Here is a 22206-nt window from a genome sequence, read left to right as displayed (position 1 = left end):
TTCAGGCTCCCTTTATGCTAGCAGGCAGTATTTACCAGACGCAGAATTCCTGAGAATCCTGTCGTTTAAAAGATCGCCATCCAATTTCTAGGCCTCATGGTGGAAAAGGTGTAGAGAGAATATCGTGACAGGAATTTTGAGGTCTTAGATAAATGTTAAATGTTCGTAAGTGTACCAACCAAGCATGTACATAGCACAGGAAGACCGACCTGGAACCATTTTTGATTCCCAAACTGACCAAATGTTTTCCATGCAAGGTCAAAGGAAAATGGAAACGCCTCCCCATTGTCTTTTCCTTCACAAATCCCGTCTTAAGGGAACATTTAAGATATGACTAGGGTGTGAGCCGGTGACCTGGCTCAGGAACGAAGTATTTATCATTACAAAAGACTGGCCAGGCTCCCCAGGCAATCCAATCAAGTGAGCGTTAACAGGTAACCTGGCAGACAAGAGGTAAACAAAGCACTCAGATTTCTGCTGTAGACCGCCCTTTCTGTGATATAGGTATGATGTTTCTGGGGGTGGTCTTGGACTCCAGGGAGGGAGTCCATATAAAATGTCTATATAAGGGTAGGCAGACTTTTGTTCTGGGTTCCTCCTCCCTCCTGCGTGTGGGGAGTGAGGAACCGGTTGCAACAGATCAATAAAGATCAGGCTTACTAGCTGCTTTGCTTCTCAATATTCTCTGGTTGGCCTCTGTTCTTTTCTCCTACCAACAGGGAACCTATGTAAGGACTCTATATGGGCTCTTGGACACCCCATAAGGGAAAAAGGGCAGATTTTTGTTTACAACAATACCCTTTTTCTCAGAAGTTGGGTAAGCTTCTCAGTGGTCATAGCGCAGCCGGGCGGGGGTCTTTTATATACCACCCAGATCTCCCCATGAAATGAGAGCCCATGTGGTATAATGGCTAGTGTGCTGGACCAGCGCCTGGGAGACCAGAGTTCGATTCCCCACTCAGTCAGTGAAAGGGATTTTGGGGTTTTTTTGGGGGGGGCGCTGTCACCATCTATCTCAGCCCTGACCCACCTCACAGGGTCATTGTGAGGACAAAATTCAGCGTCGATCAGCCCCCACCTCGGGGGAACAGGCGGTGTTGAAATTCCAGAAATACCGTATTTTTTGCTCTATAAGACGCACTTTTCCCCTCCTAAAAAGTAAGGGGAAATGTGTGTGCGTCTTATGGAGCGAATGCAGGCTGCGCAGCTATCCCAGAAGCCAGAACAGCAAGAGGGATTGCTGCTTTCACTGCGCAGCGATCCCTCTTGCTGTTCTGGCTTCTGAGATTCAGAATTTTTTTTTTTCTTGTTTTCCTCCTCCAAAAACTAGGTGCGTCTTGTGGGTCTTATAGAGCGAAAAATACGGTGATCGGAAAAAAACTGTTGTTTCACCGGAGAAGCAAAGTGGTGCAAATCCGAATCATGTAGGCAGCCAATTCTCCTCCAAATATGGATTGGCTCAGTCCCAAAATTCAACACACGCCCCCCCCCTCCACCAGAGGAAGACCCCGCTCCCGTCTCCCCCACCATCATATACACTTCGTAAGTTCAATAAATGTGAATTTGGAAGAGGTGAAGGACAGAAGAACAACGCCGGTGGACGGAAAAGGAGGACTTTTTGGTTCTGCCATGTTTTATTACACAGGATGGGTTCGGATGAACAGGTAAGACTTTTTTTGTTTTGTCCACGGGACAGAAAGCAGCCACTTCTGAATTAGCAAAATAACGAGAGAAACCCCACTTGCCTCCGCCAATCGGACATTTGGTCAGCAAAGCCATGATCAGTTAAAAACCAGTTGTACATTCAACATCAAAAGGCGCATGGTTTTTGGGCAAGAGACGCTGTTGCGGGGAGGCGCAGACTCTCCCCTCGCGAAAAAGGACGTCGGCTCGCCGGGAAGTGGAAGACGAGCGGCCGGTTTCCTCGCGATTCAGAAGCGGTTCCACGGAGGAGATGGTCTAAAAGGCCGGACGCCGAGACCTTGGACGGGACGGGAAAGGTATTTGTGGGAAAGCGAAGATTTCAAGGGTCGGAAACTGAGATTCGCGGGGAGCGGAGAGCCATAAGCGATCTCCCCCCGTGAGGTTCCAAGGCCAGTCCTTGGAGAAATTCCATCATAAAGATGGATTACTCGCAAGGAAGTGCTGCAGATGTTTCAAGCGGCCTTCCACCTTTGCGAGGGGACTGAAGGCCTTGCAAACACACACACACACACACACGCTCCTATTGCATTTTAAGAAAGTTCCTTATATCCACACCCCTTTAGAAAAAGGGGGAGAAACCTCATTCTCAACTGTCACTGACTTGCGGGACAACATTTGACCACTGTCCTCCGATTGCAACCTCCTTGAGGACAGAGACCCACCCATGTTTGCTGCGCAAGTAAGGGGCCGTGCACAACAGTGCAGATAAAATCTCCTAAAACCATTTTTCAGTTTTTGGCCTCTTCCCACTGCTGTAAGTCTTGCTGATTCTACAGATTCACAAAATCTTATTTGCCTAAAACCAAGGGCTCCAAATTCCCCGCATTTTCCAAAGCCACGCTGCCTTTTGGAGACAATATTGAGGGTGACTTTTAGATTCCCCCCCCCAACTCTCCCCCTTCCAGATCTCTGAAAATCAACGATGGCAAGCTAAAAGCGCGTATTATCTGCCAACATTTACAGTATGGCTCTAATTTCAAAGCGGGAGTTTGAAGCAGAGAAGCTGCAAGGGAGAGGGAGAGCTTAACCCTGTCGCCGCCTCAGACTTAACCCTCTTCGCCATCCCCTATTTTCTCTGTCCTATCCTGCTTTTCGGGACACGGGTGGCACTGTGGGTTAAACCACAGAGCCTAGGACTTGCTGATCAGAAGGTTGGCGGTTCGAATCCCCGCGACGGAGTGAGCTCCCGTTGCTCGGTCCCTGCTCCTGCCCACCTAGCAGTTTGAAAGCACCTCAAAGTGCAAGTAGATAAATAGGTACCGCTCTGGCGGGAAGGTAAACGGCATTTCCGTGTGCTGCTCTGGTTCGCCAGAAGCGGCTTAGTCCTGCTGGCCACATGACCCGGAAGCTGTACGCCGGCTCCCTCGGCCAATAAAGCGAGATGAACGCCGCAACCCCAGAGTCATCCGCGACTGGACCTAATGGTCAGGGGTCCCTTTACCTTTTATATTTACGTTGACAAGCACCTACAAAGTCCAAATCAAAACTCCCTAGACTGTATCGCCCCATTCCCCCCCCCCCCCGTAATGCAGACAGACTCCCCATTTCAGCATTGACATCCCAGCTCTCATTTCCTGGAAAAGAGCAGGGAAACCATGGCTTGCAAAAACTCACACACACACACCCCCACAAAAAAATACTATTGCCAGTTCCTTCCTTGTCTCCACGCCCTTCTTATCCTGGGCAAGTGACTCACATTTAATGCCATAATGCCAGGGGTACAAATTCACTTTCGCAGGGCCTGTAAAACAGAGCTATTCCGCCTGGCTTTCAGTCTAAACTTAGCCTGATCTTTTATTCCCCTTCCTTCCCACCCTCTCCCCTTTTATGAAGATTCCCCGCTCTGGGATCCCACAGCTAATTCTCCCCTGGTCTCCTCGCTGGCCCAAACAGGACTAATTTAGCTAGCTCGGCCTGGTGATCGTCTAATGTTTATTGGATGGATTTCCCCCCTAAAATGATTTTTGATTTTTGAATTCTGAATTTATTGTTATTCAAGTTTTATACAGTGGTGCCCCGCAAGACGAACGCCTCGCAAGACGGAAAACCCGCTAGACGAAAGGGTTTTCCGTTTTGGAGGCGCTTCGCAAAACGAATTTCCTATGGGCTTGCTTTGCAAGACGAAATGTCTTGTGAGTTCCTGCGGGTTTTCCCCCCCTTTTCCTAAGCCGCTAAGCCGCTTATCAGCTGATCCGCTGATAAGCCGCTTATCAGCTGATCCGCTAAAAGCCACTAAACCGCTAATAGCTCCAATCCGCTAAGCTGTCAATGGGCTTGCTTTGCAAGACGAAAAAACCGCTAGACGAAGAGCCTCACGGAACGGATTAATTTCATCTTGCGAGGCACCACTGTACTGTATTTTATTCTGTTTTTTGTTGCATCAATTAAATTTGTTTTAAATTTGTTGTTAGCCGCCCTGAGTCTGGTTTTCTGAACCGGGAGGGACGGGGTATATATAAAATTATTATTATTATCACACAGCTGAGGGGGGAAGCCCTCTATTTGCCTAAAGGGGGAGTCAATAATCTTGCATGAAACTTTTATTTTCCAGAATTCAAATCATCTTAGCAGACCAGAGGCCTTTAAACTACACACACAAAGGCACACCTTCTTATATCTCCTCACAAAAGATTGCGGTTTTGTTGCAAAGGTTCAGTTTTCTAGTTCTCATCGTCAGCTGGGCAATGTAGGGCGTGTCAAATCCTTAGCAACCAAAGCAGTGGGGAGGGGTCAGGATTCCCCCCCTCAGCACAAAACCCAGACATCACCCCCCTTTCTTCCCATTGCTCCAGCTACCTTGCGACTTTCCAACGCGGGACCCAGCTACGCTAGTAAAAATAAAACGTTATAAATGCGTTATAACACTGCGACGCCAGAGGGCGCTGTAGAGCTGAGATCAGAATTCTACAAAATTTCCCATTGTGAGCTTTAAAACGGGGTCCCCCCCCCCAAGAGCGTTTTTTTAATAGCTGTGTGTAGATGCAGCACAAGGGAATTGTTCCAAATTTTGTGCACAAAGGCTTCTAAACCACACATCCCTAGAAACACACTCTCTCCCCCTCGCAAAATTATAAATTGATCGCGGACGCAGCCCAACGAATGCTTGATTGCTCAACGCTATCGCCACAAATCCACAAATCTCTGGTACCCAGGATTCACGACGCTGGGAATTGCTTCTCGCTGAAATCAAGTTTATAGTCCTCAAGAGAGAGGCGGCAGCCCCCAGCAAAATTCTCAGGAGCCAGAACGATCAGGCCAGACTGAGGTTGACTCAAGAGAATAACCCAGAGGGTACCAGAATCTGTAGGGCTAAGCTGCCATCTTGTTAGATGAAGGTCAAATGAGGATGATGAACCGAGACTTCCCCAACCTAGTACCCTCCAGATGTTTAAAAAGCACAGCTGGGGATCAAACCTGGGACATTCTGAATGAAATGCAGATGTTCTAAGCCAGGGGTGCCCAAACTTTCTCCAGAGGGCCAGACTTGATGAAGTGAACATGCGTGAGGGCTGGCCAAAGTTACTGACCTTTTTTAGGATTGAAGTTGTTGTTTTTTACAATTTGGGGGGGGGAGATTTTAGGATTTTACCCCAGGTCACATGCTGCCACGGAGCCCCCGGATTAAATCAACCGCCGGGCCGGATTAGGCCCCCGAAACGGACTCTGGACATGCCTGCTCTAAGCACTAAGCGACGCTGCCTCCTCGCCGCTGTGGCTCCACCAGGAATTCAAACAGGCGCACAAACACACAATTTCGAAGACAAGGGACGAAACGACAGGTTGACGTACAGACATGCACACAAAACCTCCTCACACAAGAAGCTGGCAGAGGGAGAGGCACAAAACCCGAGGCTAGCTTGTTACGACACGAGAGTAAGGAAGAGGGCCTGGCTAGCTGTGGAAGGTGGCAGGCAGCATTGTGAGTCTGTTTTGCAGATCTCTTATCCTCCCCACATACTTCAGGCAAGAAGGAGGGATGGGAGAAGGTGCGATTGGACTGCCTAACCCCATGCAAAATCTGACGCAGTGCTCAAACAATCCTCAATTCATGCCCAAATTCCCAACACATGCATGCGCCGCTTCTTTTTGCAACCCTCGGATTGGTTGGTTGAGTGATTGAGCTCTTGTTTAGCCCACTCTTCGTGAAAAACCGATCCTAGACATCATAAGAATGTCTATAATGTAATGTGGTGCAGGATTTACGTATAAGCTAAGCAAGCTATGGCTTAGGGCCCCGCTCTCTTGGGGGCCCCCAAAAAAATTAAAGGACAAAAAAAACCCACCAGGATGTACATTTCCAAAATATAAGATACAAAACAAATAAAATAAAACCTACATCCAGCAACAGTGTTTTGTGTTGTGTAGGCTCCTAGGATGTAAGTCATGGGCCCCGCCTGCTAGCCTGCTCCCTAAAATATCACTGGTTTGCTCATTTCTATATAGAGGGTGGCTACATTCTGCATAAGGGATGCGGGTGGCGCTGTGGGTTAAACCACAGAGCCTAGAGCTTGCCAATCAGAAGGTCGGCGGTTCGAATCCCCGCAATGACGGGGTGAGCTCCCATTGCTCGGTCCCGGCTCCTGCCAACCTAGCGGTTCGAAAGCACGTCAAAGTGCAAGTAGATTAATAGGTACCACTCCGGCGGGAAGGTAAACATTGTTTCCGTGCGCTGCTCTGGTTTCGCCAGAAGCGGCTTAGTCCTTCTGGCCACATGACCCGGAAGCTGTACGCCGGTTCCCTCGGCCAATAAAGCGAGACGAGTGCCGCAACCCCAGAGTTGTCCGCAACTGGACTTAACAGTCAGGGGTCCCTTTACCTTTTCCTACAGCAAGTGTTTTGTGTTGTGTAGGCTCCTAGGATGTAAGTCATGTGCCCCACCTGCTCCCTAAAATATCCCTGATTTGCTCCTTTCTATATATAGGGTCCATATACAGTGGTGCCTCGCAAGACGAAAATAATTCGTTCCGCGTGTCTCTTCGTCTAGCGGTTTTTTCGTCTTGCGAAGCACGGCCATTAGCAGCTTAGCGGATTAGTGCTATTAGCGACTTAGCGGCTATTAGCGGCTTAGAAAAAGGGGGGAAGGGAAAAAACTCGCAAGAACTCGCAAGACGTTTTCGTCTTGCGAAGCAGGCCCATAGGGAAATTCGTCTTGCGAAGCACCTCAAAAACGGAGTCTAGTGAGTTTCGTCTAGTGAGTTTTTCGTCTTGCGAGGCATTCGTCTTGCGGGGCACCACTGTGTGTGTGTGTGTGTGTGTGTGTGTGTGTGTGTGTATGCATGCTCGGTCCCAGCGCCTGCCAACCGAGCAGTTCGAAAGCACCTCGGGTGCAAGTAGATAAATAGGGACCGCTTTCTAGCGGGAAGGTAAACGGCATTTCCACGTGCTGCGCTGGTGCTGGCTCGCCAGAGCAGCTTCGTCACACTGGCCACATGACCCGGAAGTGTCTTCGGACAGCGCTGGCCCCCGGCCTCTTAAGCGAGATGGGCGCACAACCCCAGAGTCGGACACGACTGGACCTAATGGTCAAGGGTCCAATTACCTTTATATATAGGGTGCCTACATTCTGCATGGGCTGGTTGCATGGCCACATGGGCAAATGGCTTGAGATACCTATGAGGTCCATAAATCGCCACATAGCATATATTCAACACAAAAAACAGCAGCAAATTGTTGTTGACAAAGGACAGCTGGACTTAGAAAGGGCCCCATTACCTTCAGTAGCCAAGGGCCTTATCAAACCTTAATCCTGCCCTGATGTAATGAAAACAAAGCGATTGGAGGGGGAGGGTCAAATCCCAACAAGAATAAATCAAATTTCTATCACAATCCGGGGGGGGGGGGGGAGAATAAAAATGTGTTTCACAGCTCCATAAATTGCACTTTACCGAAAAACCCATCAAGGATTGTATTATTGACTGAGCCTTCCACAAATCGGAATGTCCTACCCAGCTTAATCCTACTCACTGGGCTGCATTAGCCTTACTCACAAGAAGATCCCTCGAAACAAAGGCACACGCACACACAACTAATGCATTGCTTCCATTACAATTCAGCCGCAATGCAACCCACCGGTTGCAATCGGGCTACTCATGAGTCCATTGCCTCTCGAAAAAGGGCTGGCTGGTTTCATTTGTCGGCATTAAAACAGTTTAAAAAGCCAGCCTTTAAACAGTAACCCGTTTCACAAAGCTGGCAAAGGAGCTATTAAGATTTAATTCCTAAAGAAACTTTTCACTGACCTGTTCCTTCCCCAGCAGAGCACCCAGGTGGAAATCCTGAATTTAAGAGGCTACAGGTGCAGAGGCCAATATTATTAAGGAGCAGGGCAGAACTGCTGCTTCTTGTAGCAAGCTCAAGAGCAATGCTGTAAAATTCCTCCAGGTGATTGATATATATATATAATCAGCCTGCTGCTGGACTCCCTCCATCCCTGACCATTGCTCATATAAAACTGATTTTGATTTTAAAAATTCAAATTGACATTTCCATCATTAAATATCCGCCGTTGCAGTCGTACATTCATTGACTTCCCTCCTTCCCCTTCCACGGTTCTTTAAATTTCCCCATAATATCTGCATGTTCTAAGAACAAAACAAAAAAAACAAAAATCATTGAATTTAGTTTCCCCTCTCCCCCCAATTATATCTCTCTATTGTGTGTTATACTGCTGAATTTACCTTAATCCAGGTAGTGTTTTCCCTTGCTGGAGTCTCAACATTTCAAGAGCAACAGATTCCATCAGCCTTCTTCACCAGCTTCCTTGTAATTTGGGCACACCTGTCTGCACTGCACATTTTAAAGCAGTATCACACCGCTTTAAAACTGCCATGGCTTCCCCCCCAAAGGATTCTGGGAGCTGTAGTTTCTTAAGGATGCTGAAAATTCTTAGGCTATCCATTATTCCCTTCATAGAGCTACAATCTATAGAGAGGTTTCACCATAAATTTCTCTTCCCAGGGAATTCAGTGAATTGTAGCTATGTGAGACGAATATAGGAGTTTCTAAACCAGGCTTTCAGCTCCCATAGAAAAGACTACAGTTCCCATGATTCTTTGGGTCAATCTTGTTTTAACAGATGTTTCAGAGTTTTGAGATTTTTAAAATTGTAAACCCTTTCCTTTCTGTTTAATAGCAAGCAGTCCATTATAGTAAACAGGGGGTGGGAACCCCTTTAAAAGTGCAAAGTTACTACTGACGAAGGGTGCTGATGTTATTTTTATTTTTAATGTTGGAAGGGGAACCATAAAGCAAATTGGCACTCAGCAAAAACCCTTGCCAGTCTGCTGCCAATCATCCAGACATCGGCCATCAATCATATAACACCCGTCCTGAAAGACCTACATTGGCTCCCAGGACGTTTCCGAGCACAATTCAAAGTGTTGGTGCTGACCTTTAAAGCCCTAAACGGCCCAGTATCCCTGGGAGCGTCTCCACCCCCATCGTTCTGCCCGGACACTGAGATCCAGCTCTGAGGGCCTTCTGGCGGTTCCCTCCCTGCGAGAAGTGAGGTTGCAGAGAACCAGGCAGAGGGTCTTCTTGGTGGTGGTGCCCTCCCACCAGATGTCAAGGAAATAAACAACTCTCTGACTTTTAGAAGACATCTGAAGGCAGCCCTGTTTAGGGAAGTTTTCAATGTTTGCTGTTTTATCGGTTTTTAATATTTTGTTGGGAGCCGCCCAGAGTGGCTTGGGAAACCCAGCCAGATGGGTGGGGTGTAAACAATAAATTATTATTAATATTATTATTACTGCTCAACAGCCCCTGATCCAGAGATGCTGAGCAGGGACTGCCAGCCATTAAGGTAAAGGTAAAGGGACCCCTGACCATTAGGTCCAGTCGCAGACGACTCTGGGGTTGCAGCGCTCATCTCACTTTATTGGCTGGGGGAGCCGGCATACAGCTTCCGGGTCCTGTGGCCAGCAGGACTGGTGAACCAGAGCAGCGCACGGAAACGCCATTTACCTTCCCGCCGGAGCGGTACCTATTTATCTACTTGCACTTTGACGTGCTTTCGAACTGCTAGGTGGGCAGGAGCAGGGACCGAGCAACGGGAGCTCACCCCGCCGTGAGGATTCGAACCGCCGACCTTCTGATCAGCAAATCTTTGCACAAATCCTCTTGTTCTCCATCTATGTAGAACAAGGACTGGCAACGTCCCCTGGAAGTCTGCCGAAGAGATTCCCAGGGAGTGAAACACAGCCGTTTCCCTACCGGTCCCTCCCAGGGATTTTCTTCTTTCCATCTGTGGCCCGTTTTGCTCGATAGATTTATTGCCATTTTTTAAAGGAGGAAGCACAGATGCTCGTGGGTGCATTTCAAAGGACCATATTGTATTCGGAGAAAGGAAGGAAAATACTTTACAGCTTGATTTTTGCTTTTTTAAAAAAAAGAGGAACATTGTGGGGATGGGAATAGAGACTCCAAGCATCGCTCTCTTGAAGATGACTACTCATTTCCGCTGGAGAATTCATTTCTCCACCCACAGAGCAGCCAGTCACCAGCAGCCAAGGAGGCCCTGAATACCGTCTTTTTTGCTCTATAAGACTCCCTTTTCCCCTCCTAAAAAGTAAGGGGAAATGTGTGTGCGTATTATGCAGCGAATGCAGGCTGCGCAGCTATCCCAGAAGCCAGAACAGCAAGAGGGATTGCTGCTTTCACTGCGCAGCGATCCCTCTTGCTGTTCTGGCTTCTGAGATTCAGAATATTTTTTTTCTTGTTTTCCTCCTCCAAAAACTAGGTGTGTCTTGTGGTCTGGTGCGTCTTATAGAGCGAAAAAAAACGGGATATTGGCAGATTTTCTAACCCTGGCATGCCTTCTGCTTATAGAAAGAAGCCCGGTTTTTAAAAGATATAGATGGGCTGCCTTCAACGAAGTCCTACTCAGAGGAGACCCATTGAGATAAAGGGACCAGAGATTCTCAGAAGACTGGAATAAACATGCCAACTATTTGAAAAGCAACTGCAATCAACAGATTACGCTAGTAGAACCAAAATAAGTTTTGAAGGAGGAATATGTAAAATATTGTAATGGCTATGATGAGAGAGTCAACAGATAAGATAATGAAGAGCCATAGTGAAATTAAGAAATGTAAATTAAGTGAAAAAAATGGAAAAAAATTCAGATGGGGTTGATGGAAGTCCAAAAAAACTGGATAAGGTGTGACCTATTGTCAGGGACGCAGCGGGAGCGCAGGGAGGGGAGGAGATGTAGAGCGAGGGGGAGCAATCTGAGGGCAGCGTAGGAGAAGAGGACAGTGGCCCGAGAGATTCCATGAGCCTCTCCAGCGAATCGGAAGATTCACAGAAGGGGGCGCCGATGGCCAGGGCAAGGGGGGCCCCAAGGGGGACACCCCAGAAGCAAGGGGCCAGCGGGGACTCCCAGAGCAGCAGTTGGAAATCAGGACCAGCTTCCCCACCAGAGCGCAGTGGGGGGGAGGAGTCCCAGGTATCGGGGCCAGCGTATTCACCACCAGCGAGAGAAGATGAGCCTCCATCGGAGAGCGAGGGAACGGTCGAGAGGAAGGTTACCGGCTGGGCGCGCGCGCCAAGTTCAAATGTACAGGCGAGCGGCACAGCAGGTAGCCCGGATAGGGAACCAGGTCCTAAAGCCCGCCGGAAGGAGGGGCAAGAATCAGGGGGGTCAGCGTCAGAAGAGTCCAGAAAGGATGAAACCCCAGCGGGCAGGAGGGCCCAGAGGAGGAAGGAGCTAAGGAAGAGGTGGAGCAAGGCTAGGGTCTTAAACTGGTGTGGAAGGGGAGGAGATTCAGACGGAGCTTCGCCGGTCTAGACTTTAAGACGTAGAGCAGCACGCTCCGGCTTTGAAATGGAAACTGAACTTCAATAAAGACTTTTGTAAATAACTACAGCCGGGCGTTGGTCCTTTGTGAGCTGGGACCTAGGGGCGGCTCTGACACCTATGTTGAATGACTGTTGAAAATGATATATTTAAAAACTAATTAATATATAGAGAAAGAGAGAGATGAATGCCTGCGAGTCACATTTATTTCAATGCTCCAAGGAGGACAAATATTTGGTACATTGCGGTATCTTGGAGGAGACTGGTGGGGACCATTATTATTTATTATTATTATTATTATTATTATTATTATTATTATTATTATTATTAAAACCTGCATACTGCCCGATAGCCATAGCTCTCAAGGCAGTTGACAATGTAAAACTGCAATATGAAAACTGCAAAATAGATGACAAAAAGCAACAAGAAGGAAAGCAATAATTCTTTCTTCCACAACAGATTTTAAAGGGCATAGGGCATCAATCACCCCAAGGCCCGGTTGAAGAGGAACGTTTTCGCCTGGCACCTAAAGGTGTACAGTGGTACCTTGGTTCTCAAACGCCTTGGTACTCAAACCACTTGGAACCCAAACACTGCAAACCTGGAAGGAAGTGTTTGCGGTTTGCGAACTTTTTCCGGAAGCCGAACGTGCTCCGTTTTGAGTGTTACGCTTCCGATTTGAGTGTTACGCTGCGGTCTGTCTGTTTTTGCTATTTATTTTGCGGCTCTTTTTTGTGACTGCGTGGAACCCAGTTCAGCTACTGATTGACTGATTGTGTGACAGCCGTAAATTGCTTATCGCTTTCATTTTATGGATCAATGGTCTCGTTCGATAGTAAAATCCATGTTACATTGCCGTTCTAGGGGTTGTTTTTAAAAGTCTGGAACGGATTAATCCGCTTCGCATTGCTTTCTATGGGAAAGCGCGCCTTGGTTTTGGAACGCTTTGGTTTCGGAACGGACCTCCGGAGCGGATTAAGTTTGAGAACCAAATTACCACTATATATGTTCTGTGAAAGCCATTTGTTGTAACCATTGGTTATGCTGGCTGTTGGGGAGGGGGCTGACGGGAATTAGGGGTCCCTGAGGGGGCACCCACAGAGGGCCACCAAATCCCCCCCCTCCACACACAAACACCCCATGCAATTGCGTTTCCACCGATCACCACCGTCAGGTAGACTGCCTCTGAATGTGGACGCTCTGTTTTAACTTTTGCAGTTAAGAAAGCAAAGTAAAATAAGCCACATGGAAAGAACGCTAAGAAGCTAAATTAGCCCAGCTGGAACAGATCACCAGACCATCAAGACCAGTATCCCGACTCCCAACACCAGTAGGAAGCAGCCAGTGATATACCGCCTTCCGCGATGAATTTTTTTTGCGACGCTCCAAACGGCCGCGAAACCCGCACATCCAGCCAACACACACGCGAGGAAACAAATGGGGGGGGGGGGAAAGGTTGTCGCTAGAACTGCCCTCCCTGAATTTGCCCAAAACCTTGTGGCAGTGAGTTCCGTAAGCTGCTAACGACAGGCTTTCAACAGGAAGGCACTAGAGAGGAAAGTTTGGGTGGGGGGGGGCGGAATAGCAGACAGGCAAAAACACGCAAATCCTTCTCCACGGATTGGGGACTTCCAGAGAACCCACTCTCCATTTCCCCAAATGTTGCACCCGGTATTTAATATGTTCCCTCTGCAAAAAAATAAAGCCTTTCAGCAGGCATGCAAAGACAGGAAAACCAGGTTTTCACAGGAGACGGAGGGTTCGACTGCTGGCAAAGTGTGGGGCCGCCGCTGCTGCAAATTCCCTCTCTCCAACGACACCACTTTTTCCTAACTGCCCCCCCCCCAAATCCCCTTCCTTCTGGGGTTCTCAGTGGAGCAGTTGCATAAGGCTCTGCGCATGTGGTCTTTTACCGTATAGATATCTATAATTGATATTAACTGTTGGAGATATATATGTATTTATGCATGTATATACCTTACACGTATTGGGTTAAAGTTGCGCGGTAAGTCTAGAATATGGCTTTCGGTGGTGCAGTCACAGCAGGGCGAGGTGGGATGGAGAGGAGATGGGGTCACCGGGAGCCAAACTTTGGTCAGGAGCGACGGGTGACAGTGGAGGGGGGGCAGCTGGCTCGCTTAATCTCTCTCTCAACACACAGTCAAATACCAACACCCCCTTTTCCAGGGAGAGGAACAAGGCTCCCCCCTAAACTTTCCCCAACTTCTGTACGAGCCATGGGGGTTCCTGCCCCACTTTCCCCACAAGCAGGCTTCGTAAGCTGCCCGGCGGGCACCAAGCGTTGCAGCGGGCACCGGGACACGCCCCCCGCCCCCCCGTCCCCGTCCCCGCAAAGATCTGGCCTGCCGCCCTTTCCCCTTGCCACCAGTTTTGTGCAGCAAACGGATCGGTCCGCAAGAGAGAAAAGGCGCTGCCGCAATGGGCATTGCAGTGCCGCCCTGCCGCCAGCCGGGTTGGGGGTGCCGCCCTCACCCCGCGGCCGCCACGGTGCCACCGGCTGCTCGGGTCAAAGGTCACAAGTTGGACGGAAACCTGGGTTTTGCTGGGTCCGTGTCGGGCGTGCTAAGGGCAGAGTCCTTGCGGGCGGCGCCCGAGTCCGGCGGTGGCGTAGGGGACCCCACGGGCACCGGGTGGGGCAAGCCCCCACGGGCCGGAGGCGCAGCCCCCCGGGGCGTACCTCCGGGGCTCTGGGCGGACGGGGCCGGCGAGGGGGAAGAGGAGGCCGGGGACGCCCCTTGGCCTTGCCCTGCCGCGGCGGCGATGGAGGAAGAGGACTCGCCGGCGGACGGCGGCGGGCTTTGGCCCATGGTCTGAGAGATGCCGTGCGGCAGCGACGGCTGCGAGGCAGACAGCGGGCGCGTCTCCTGGCTCAGGCTGCTGGTGGGGAGCGCCTGCGTGCTTTTGTGCGCCGCTAACCGCTGCGGCGAGCTGGCCGCCTTCTGCTGAGTCAGCGAGAGCTGGGAGCCCGACTGGCCTTTGGCGCCGCCGTAGGGGAACGTCCGGCTGGCCAGGGGGCTTTGGATGGGCGGCCTGGGCGCCACGGCGGAGAAAGGGGCGGGAGGCTGCTGTGGCGGCGGGCGCTGCGGTGGCTGCGGCTGCGGTGCGCCATGTTGTTGTTGTTGCTGCTGCTGCTGCTGTTGTTGTTGTTGTTGCAGGTTGAGCTGCTGGTGTTGTTGCAGCAGCGCCGGCGAGATGGCGAAGGGACCCGGAACAGGGCCTTGGTACTGCAACCGGCGCACCATGCGCGGGGAGCCCAGTCCCAGGGGCCCCACCAACGGGCTGGCCATCTGCGGGCAGAAACTCATGGCCACCGCCTGCTGGAGCGTGGCAATGGCCGATGTCACCTGGGGCTGAGGCGCTGGGGCAAACATTGCTGCGTGATGATGGAGTTCCGCCTGTTGGACCATCTCGCGGTCGTAGCGGACGATCTCCTGTATGATCTCGTTCTCCTGGTTGTTGAAGACACCCGAGTTGAGGTCGTGCTGGACTTTGTGCAGCAAGATGGAGTTCTTCTTGCCTGGCGGGGAGAGGGGAAAAAGGAGAGAGGATCAACATTGTAGCATCATACTCATGATAATAGGGATGCGGGTGGCGCTGTGGGTTAAACCACAGAGCCTAGGACTTGCCGATCAGAAGGTCGGCGGTTCGAATCCCCACAATGATGGGGTGAGCTCCCATTGCTCGGTCCCTGCTCCTGCCCACCTAGCAGTTCGAAAGCACGTCAAAGTGCAAGTAGATAAATAGGTACAGCTCTGGCGGGAAGGTAAACGGTGTTTCCATGTGCTGTTCTGGTTCGCCAGAAGCGGCTTAGTCCTGCTGGCCACATGACCCGGAAGCTGTACACCGGCTCCCTTGGCCAGTAAAGCAAGATGAGCACCGCAACCCCAGAGTCGGTCGCGACTGGACCTAATGGTCGGGGGTCCCGTCACCTTATGTCGTTCGGATGCCTGATGATCATCTTCCAAAGAAACTACTCTATTCCTTACTTAAGAATGGAAAGCGTAATGCTGGTGGTCAACAAAAGAGGTTCAAAGACTCTCTCAAGGCAAATATTTAAAAATGTAGTATGAACACCGACAACTGGGAAACACTGGCCTGTGAGTGCCCCAGTTGGAGAACAGCCTTTACCAAAGGTGTCCTGGGCTTTGAAGACACTCGAACTCAGGATGCAAGGGAGAAACGTGCTAAGAGGAAGGCATGCTTGGCAAACCCTCACCAGGAACAACTCCTGCCTGGAAACCTGTGTCCCCACTGTGGAAGGACGTGCGGATCCAGAATTGGCCTCCACAGTCATTTATGAACTCACTGTTAAAACCGTGTTTGTGGAAGACAAACTTGGCTACCAATGATTGCCAAAGAAGATGAAGATCATCATCATCACTCTCAGTGGCGCTGAAAGTGGTACTGCCGGAAACCGCAAGCGGGGAGAGTCTTGTGTTCGAATTCCGTGGAGACTTTCCCTGATCTGGTTGGTCAGGCTGCCGGACAAGGGTGTCCAGCCACTGGCCTGATTTACCAAGGCTCTTCCGATATTCCCTCAGCTCAGTCTCTGTGAAGCTGGGAGAGCTCAGTCGGCCGAGCATGACTCTTAATCTCAGGGTTATGGGTTCGAGCCCCAGGTTGGGCGAAAGATTCCTGTATTGCAGGGGAATGGACTAGATGCCTCACAGGGTCCCTTCCGACTCTATAATTCTGATTCTGATCAAGGTCAGGATGCTAGAATAGAGGGGCCCCTTTGGAAAAAACCTCTGGATGTACATTTCCAAAATATAAGATAAAAAAGAAATAAAATAGAACCTACATCCAGCAACAGTGTTTTGTGTTGTGTACATAGCTGGCAACGTTTCCCTTTTTTTTAAGGGAAATTCCCTTATTCCGAATTGGATTCATCGCAAGAAAAGGGAAAAGTGAACAGCTATGGTTGTGCAGGCTCCTAGGAGGTAAGTCATGGGCCCCGCCTGCTCCCTAAAATATCACCAGTTTGCTCCTTTCTATATACAGGGTGCCTACATTCTGCTATTTATAATTATTAGTAGTCTGCCAAGGCTCTTCTACCCCTTCTGAAGTCGAGGAATGGGGCAGAATTTCCCCCAGGGAGTGGGGGACCCCCACAAAATACCTATGCGGTCTAGGCGGTCGATGGCGACTGTTTCGAAAGCTCGTCTCATCATGGGATATTCCTCCAAGACTTCGTTGAAGTTGTCCACCGAGAGGGAGTAGAGGCGGCAGTATGTGTCTGCTCGGACGCTGGCTGTACGCCGGCCTCTGGTCAGCAAGCAGATTTCTGCAAGGCAAGATAGGGAATAAGTTTTTTTCCCCAGCACACAAACACACATAAACCCCGACAGAAGACGACATGGCGGGACAGTGTTCTTGAAGAGACCAGCATGAGTTTGACCAAACTGCGGGAGGCAGTGGAAGACAGGAGGGCCTGGCGTGCTCTGGTCCAGGGGGTCACGAAGAGGCGGACACGACTAAATGACCAAACAACATTTAGGGAGGGGAAATGACAACCCCCCTGCCCTATATTTTAGACCCTGAGCCTCACCTCCGAAATAGGAGCCATCCGAGAGCTTCATCTCTTTGTTGCCCTTGGTGAGGACACTGACCACGCCGTGCTGGATGAAATACATCTTCTTGCCAATGGTGCCCTCCCGGATGATGTAGTCGCCCGGCTGGAAAACCTCGAACTTGAGCTTCGTCAACATGGCGGTGACGAAGTTGGGGTCAGCGTTGGCGAAGAGAGGCATGGAGGCCACCAACTTGCGGCAGTTGAAGTTGACAATCTCCTGGAGAGAAGGGCAGGAGAAGGAATAGGTGAGCAGTGCTGGATTTACGTATAATCTAAACAAACTACAGCTTAGGGCCCCACTCTCTTGGGGGCCCCCAAAAAAATTTAAAGGAAAAAACTGGATGGACATTTCCAAAATATAAGATACAAAACAAATAAAATAAAACCTACATCCAGCAACAGTGTTTTGTTTTGTGTAGGCTCCTGTGATGTAAGTCATGTAAGCCTGCTAGCCTGCTCCCTAAAATATCACTGGTTTGCTCCTTTCTATATATAGGGTGCCAAAAGGTAAAGGTAAAGGGACCCCTGACCATTAGGTCCAGTCGTGGCCGACTCTGGGGTTGCGGTGCTCATCTCGCTTTATTGGCCAAGGGAGCCGGCGTACAGCTTCCGGGTCATGTGGCCAGCAGGACTAAGCCGCTTCTGGCGAACCAGAGCAGCGCACGGAAACGCCGTTTACCTTCCCGCCAGAGTGGTACCTATTTATCTACTTGCACTTTGATGTGCTTTCGAACTGCTAGGTGGGCAGGAGCGGGACCGAGCAACGGGAGCTCACCCCTTCGCGGGGATTCGGACTGCCAACTTTCTGATCGGCAAGTCTTAGGCTCTGTGGTTTAACCCACAGCAAAGCCTGCGTCCCTTTTCATAGGGTGCCTAAATTCTGCTATTTATAATTATTAGTAGTTTGCATCATATATTTACACCTATTATTATTTCATGTTCTAGCAAGTTTCCAGAGACTATGAGTCTTTTTCAATTGTGTTTCTACAGGAACTTCTCTTATCACCAAACGTCAGTGTGTTTGCATTATTAAGTTCGTTATGAATAAAAAAATCATTTTAAGTTAGAGCTTAGTAATTATTTCTCTATAGTTCTTCTTAATTGCATTTCACTGTTAATATACTACTTCTTGATTGTATTTCAGTTCAATAATTACTTAGATAAAATACATATTTTGTGATGTGCAAATAGCTTGGGATACCTATGAGGTCTATAGCAGCAGTTTGTTACCGAAAAACCCATCAAGGATTGTATTATTGACTGAGACTTCCACAAATCGGGATATCCTATCCAGCTAAATCCTACTCACCAGGCTGCAACCCGACATTAGCCTTACTCACGAGAAGGTAAGGTGCACACACAAAGGTGCACACGTACACAACTAATGCATTGCTTTTGTTTCAGTTCAGCCGCAATGCAACCCACCGGTTGCAAAGGGCCTGCTCACAAGTCCATTGTCTCTCGGAAAAGGGCTGGCTGGTTTCATTTGCCAGCATTAAGGTAAAGGTAAAGGGACCCCTGACCATTAGGTCCAGTCGTGGCCGACTCTGGGGTTGCGGCGCTCATCTCGCTTTATTGGCCGAGGGAGCCTGCGTACAGCTTCCAGGTCATGTGACCAGCAGGACTAAGCCGCTTCTGGCGAACCAGAGCAGCGCACGGAAATGCCGTTTACCTTCCCGCCGGAGCGGCACCTATTCATCTACTTGCACTTTGATGTGTTTTCGAACTGCTAGGTTGGCAGGAGCAGGGACCGAGGAACGGGAGCTCACCCTGTCGTGGGGATTCGAACTGCTGACCTTCTGATCCGCAAGTCCTAGGCTCTGTGGTTTAACCCACAGCGCCACCCGCGTCCCCTAGTACAGTCATAAGGTAAAGGTAAAGGGACCCCTAACCATTAGGTCCAGTCGTGGACGACTCTGGGGTTGCAGCGCTCATCTCGCTTTACTGGCCGAGGGATTCAGCGTACAGCTTCCAGGTCATGTGACCAGCAGGACCAAGCCGCTTCTGGCGAACCAGAGCAGTGCACGGAAATGCCGTTTACCTTCCCGCCGGAGCGGCACCTATTCATCTACTTGCACTTTGACGTGCTTTCGAACTGCTAGGTTGGCAGGAGCAGGGACCGAGGAACGGGAGCTCACCCTGTCGTGGGGATTCGAACTGCTGACCTTCTGATCGGCGAGTCCTAGGCTCTGTGGTTTAACCCACAGTGCCACCCCAGTTTAAAAATCCAGCCTTTAATCCGTAACCCATTTCACAAGCTGGCCTCAGGATGCAAGGGAGAAAGGACAACTTTTACCTCTCTCAGAGGCTCGTTCAGTTCCTCAAGGATGCTGTCCTCATCGAACATCTTGCCTTGGTAGCGGTGCTCGTAGTAATCGTGGATTTTCTGTCGGAAGTCGGCAGGAAGCTTGTGGAAACTCATGTACTGTTCCACTTGCTTGTACTGCGGGGAGGAGAGAGAGAAACTACAGTGAGAGTGAAGGCATTTCGAACCCTTAATTTATTGATATATGGCATTTGAAGGTTATAATTCATTGGGCCAAGGATTTTGGGTATAATATATAGCTGAGTGATTGGGTAAAATTATGGAAAGAAGGTTTAAAATTTACTGCATGCAATGCCCTAAAAGAAAATGTGATGAAAATGATGTATAGATGAAGAAGAAGAAGAAGAAGAAGAAGAAGAAGAAGAAGAAGAAGAAGAAGAAGAAGAAGAAGAAGAGTTTGGATTTGATATCCCGCCTTTCACTCCCTTTAAGGAGTCTCAAAGCGGCTAACATTCTCCTTTCCCTTCCTCCCCCACAACAAACACTCTGTGAGGTGAGTGGGGCTGAGAGACTTCAGAGAAGTGCGACTGGCCCAAGGTCACCCAGCAGCTGCATGTGGAGGAGCGGGGAATCGAACCCGGTTCCCCAGATTACGAGACTACCGCTCTTAACCACTACACCACACTGGCATATTACATCTGTAAAGTTAGCAAAAATGTATAAAGTCAGTAATAAATGTTGGAAATGTCAAGAAAAAGAGGGAACATTTTATCACATGTGGTGGGAATGTAAAAAGGTGAAATGCTTCTGGGAGATGATATATAATGAGATGAAAAAAATGTTGAAATATACATTTATAAAGAAACCAGAAACATTTTTACTGGGCATAGTTGGGAGTGATATAAATAGAAAGGAATGTAAGCTCTTTTTATATGCAATAACAGCAGCAAGAATATTATTGATCCAAAAATGGAAGCAAGAAGAATTACCAAAGATTGAAGAATGGAGGATGAAGTTAATGGACTATGCAGAACTAGATAAACTAACAAGAAGGATTTGAAACCGGCGGGACCAGAAATTCACGGAAGACTGGAGTAAATTTACGGACTATCTGAAAAGTATTTGTGAAGATCAAACGATGTTTGTAGGTTTGCAAGAAGTTTTGTGAGGAGTACTATTGGAAGTATTGCAAAAATGGAGAAAGGAAGGATGATTTGTTAAGAGATGTAAAGGCAATATAAAGTTTAGAAATGCATAAGTGGTTGAAACGGTGGATCATCAGAGGTGCTGGTGGAAGTCTAAAAAGATCGTCAAAACAAAAAAATTCCTTCCAGTAGCACCTTAAAGACCAACTAAGTCAGTTCTTGGTATGAGCTTTCGTGTGCATGCACACTTCTTCAGATATCTTTCGACTAGCTGGAATGCTAATTGCATTCTTTCGATTAGCTGGAATGCTAATTGCATTCCAGCCCCACACTTCTTCAGATATCTGAAGAAGTGTGCATGCACACGAAAGCTCATACCAAGAACTGACTTAGTTGGTCTTTAAGGTGCTACTGGAAGGAATTTTTTTGTTTTGACTATGGCAGACCAACACGGCTACCTATCTGTAACTAAAAAGATCGTATAAGTGATGTTTTGTGGTACGCTTGATAATTTATATGTTAAAATCAATAAAAATTATTTTTTAAAAAAATATTGACATGTGTGGACTGATTTCACAAAGCTAAGCTAAGCTAAGCAGATATATAAGATTGAATGTTGCTCATCTCGGCGCTCATCTCACTTTATTGGCTGAGGGAGCCGGCGTACAGCTTCCGGGTCATGTGGCCAGCAGGACTAAGCCGCTTCTGGCGAACCAGAACGCCATTTACCTTCCTGCCGGAGTGGTACCTATTTATCTACTTGCACTTTGTGCTTTCGAACTACTAGGTGGGCAGGAGCAGGGACTGAGCAACAAGAGCTCACCCCATCACGGGGATTCAAACCGCCGACCTTCTGATCGGCAAGCCCTAGGCTCTGTGGTTTAATCCACAGCGACACCCGTGTCCCTCCAAAAACTTTCAGCTTAAGTCCCATAAAAACAGGTTTTACCAGAGGAATCGCCAGTATTAAATAAACGGCGGCAATTGCTGACACTACCACCTGAAGCAACATGTCCCAAACGGTGGGAATCAAACCTGGTTATTTGGACCCCTGAGCAGAACATTTAGTCGGCCGTGAAGCATCGTTGGACGCCAGGAAAGCCCATACAGAAAACAATCCTTTCTTTGAGACAGCGACCTCCTTAATAAGCCACCTCCTCTTGTGAAAGATAGAAAGCTAGAGATCTTCACCACGGCCTGAAAAACCACTTGACCTAAAAAGCCTAAGAAGGCGAGATTTGCCCTACGGATCTGCCTGGCAGGAATGCCAAGGCGTTGGCGAGAGAGAACTCCCTTTGCTTTCTGCGTCTTGCGCCAATCGCCAGCCCCACGAGGCTGTGGCTGTCAGAATACAGGTGGCAGTCGCATCCAGAGATCGCTCAGTCGAAGCGGGGGGTTTTTTTGGTGGTGGGGGTGCCTCTGAGGACCCAACGAGGTTGTCAAAAAAAGAGCCTTTTGCTTCGGGAGACAGGAAGAGGGCTGGTCAAAACGGCTTCCAGCCGTCGGCTCTAAAACCGAGCTGTCGTCTATCCCTTAAAGATTTTCACGGAAAAGAAAAGGAATGATTCCTCAATTGAAAATAAATATTCTTTAACAGAAAGCAGAGAAGATGGATGTTCGCATGGGTCGGAGGTTTTTAATACAGTGGTACCTCAGGTTAAGTACTTAATTCATTCCGGAGGTCCGTACTTAACCTGAAACT

General features: G+C 49.0%; 2 protein-coding genes across 2 annotated transcripts in view; one reads left to right on the top strand and one right to left on the bottom strand.

The window, feature by feature from the left end:
- The window catches only part of MADCAM1 (mucosal vascular addressin cell adhesion molecule 1), a 113277-nt gene extending 98057 nt beyond the window's left edge, over positions 1-15220 (top strand). Inside the window, exon 6 of the transcript XR_014559722.1 lies at positions 15158-15220. The gene's annotated coding sequence lies outside the window, so the exon portion shown is untranslated. The remainder of the gene's footprint in view (positions 1-15157) is intronic.
- HCN2 (hyperpolarization activated cyclic nucleotide gated potassium and sodium channel 2) overlaps positions 13893-22206 on the bottom strand; it is a 52392-nt gene continuing 44078 nt past the window's right edge. The window contains exons 5-8 of the mRNA XM_083720289.1: positions 19390-19536; positions 17070-17310; positions 16641-16805; positions 13893-15038 (exon numbers count right to left, since the gene is read on the bottom strand). Of these exons, the coding sequence (XP_083576415.1) occupies positions 14035-15038; positions 16641-16805; positions 17070-17310; positions 19390-19536 (1557 nt within the window). The 3' untranslated portion in view covers positions 13893-14034. The remainder of the gene's footprint in view (positions 15039-16640; positions 16806-17069; positions 17311-19389; positions 19537-22206) is intronic.

The sequence above is a fragment of the Podarcis gaigeae genome (assembly GCF_964106915.1).
Source record: "Podarcis gaigeae genome assembly, chromosome: 18".
Taxonomy (NCBI): Eukaryota; Metazoa; Chordata; class Lepidosauria; order Squamata; family Lacertidae; genus Podarcis; species Podarcis gaigeae.
Note: the sequence above shows the minus strand (reverse complement) of the source record. Positions and strands in the feature narration are given on the sequence as shown.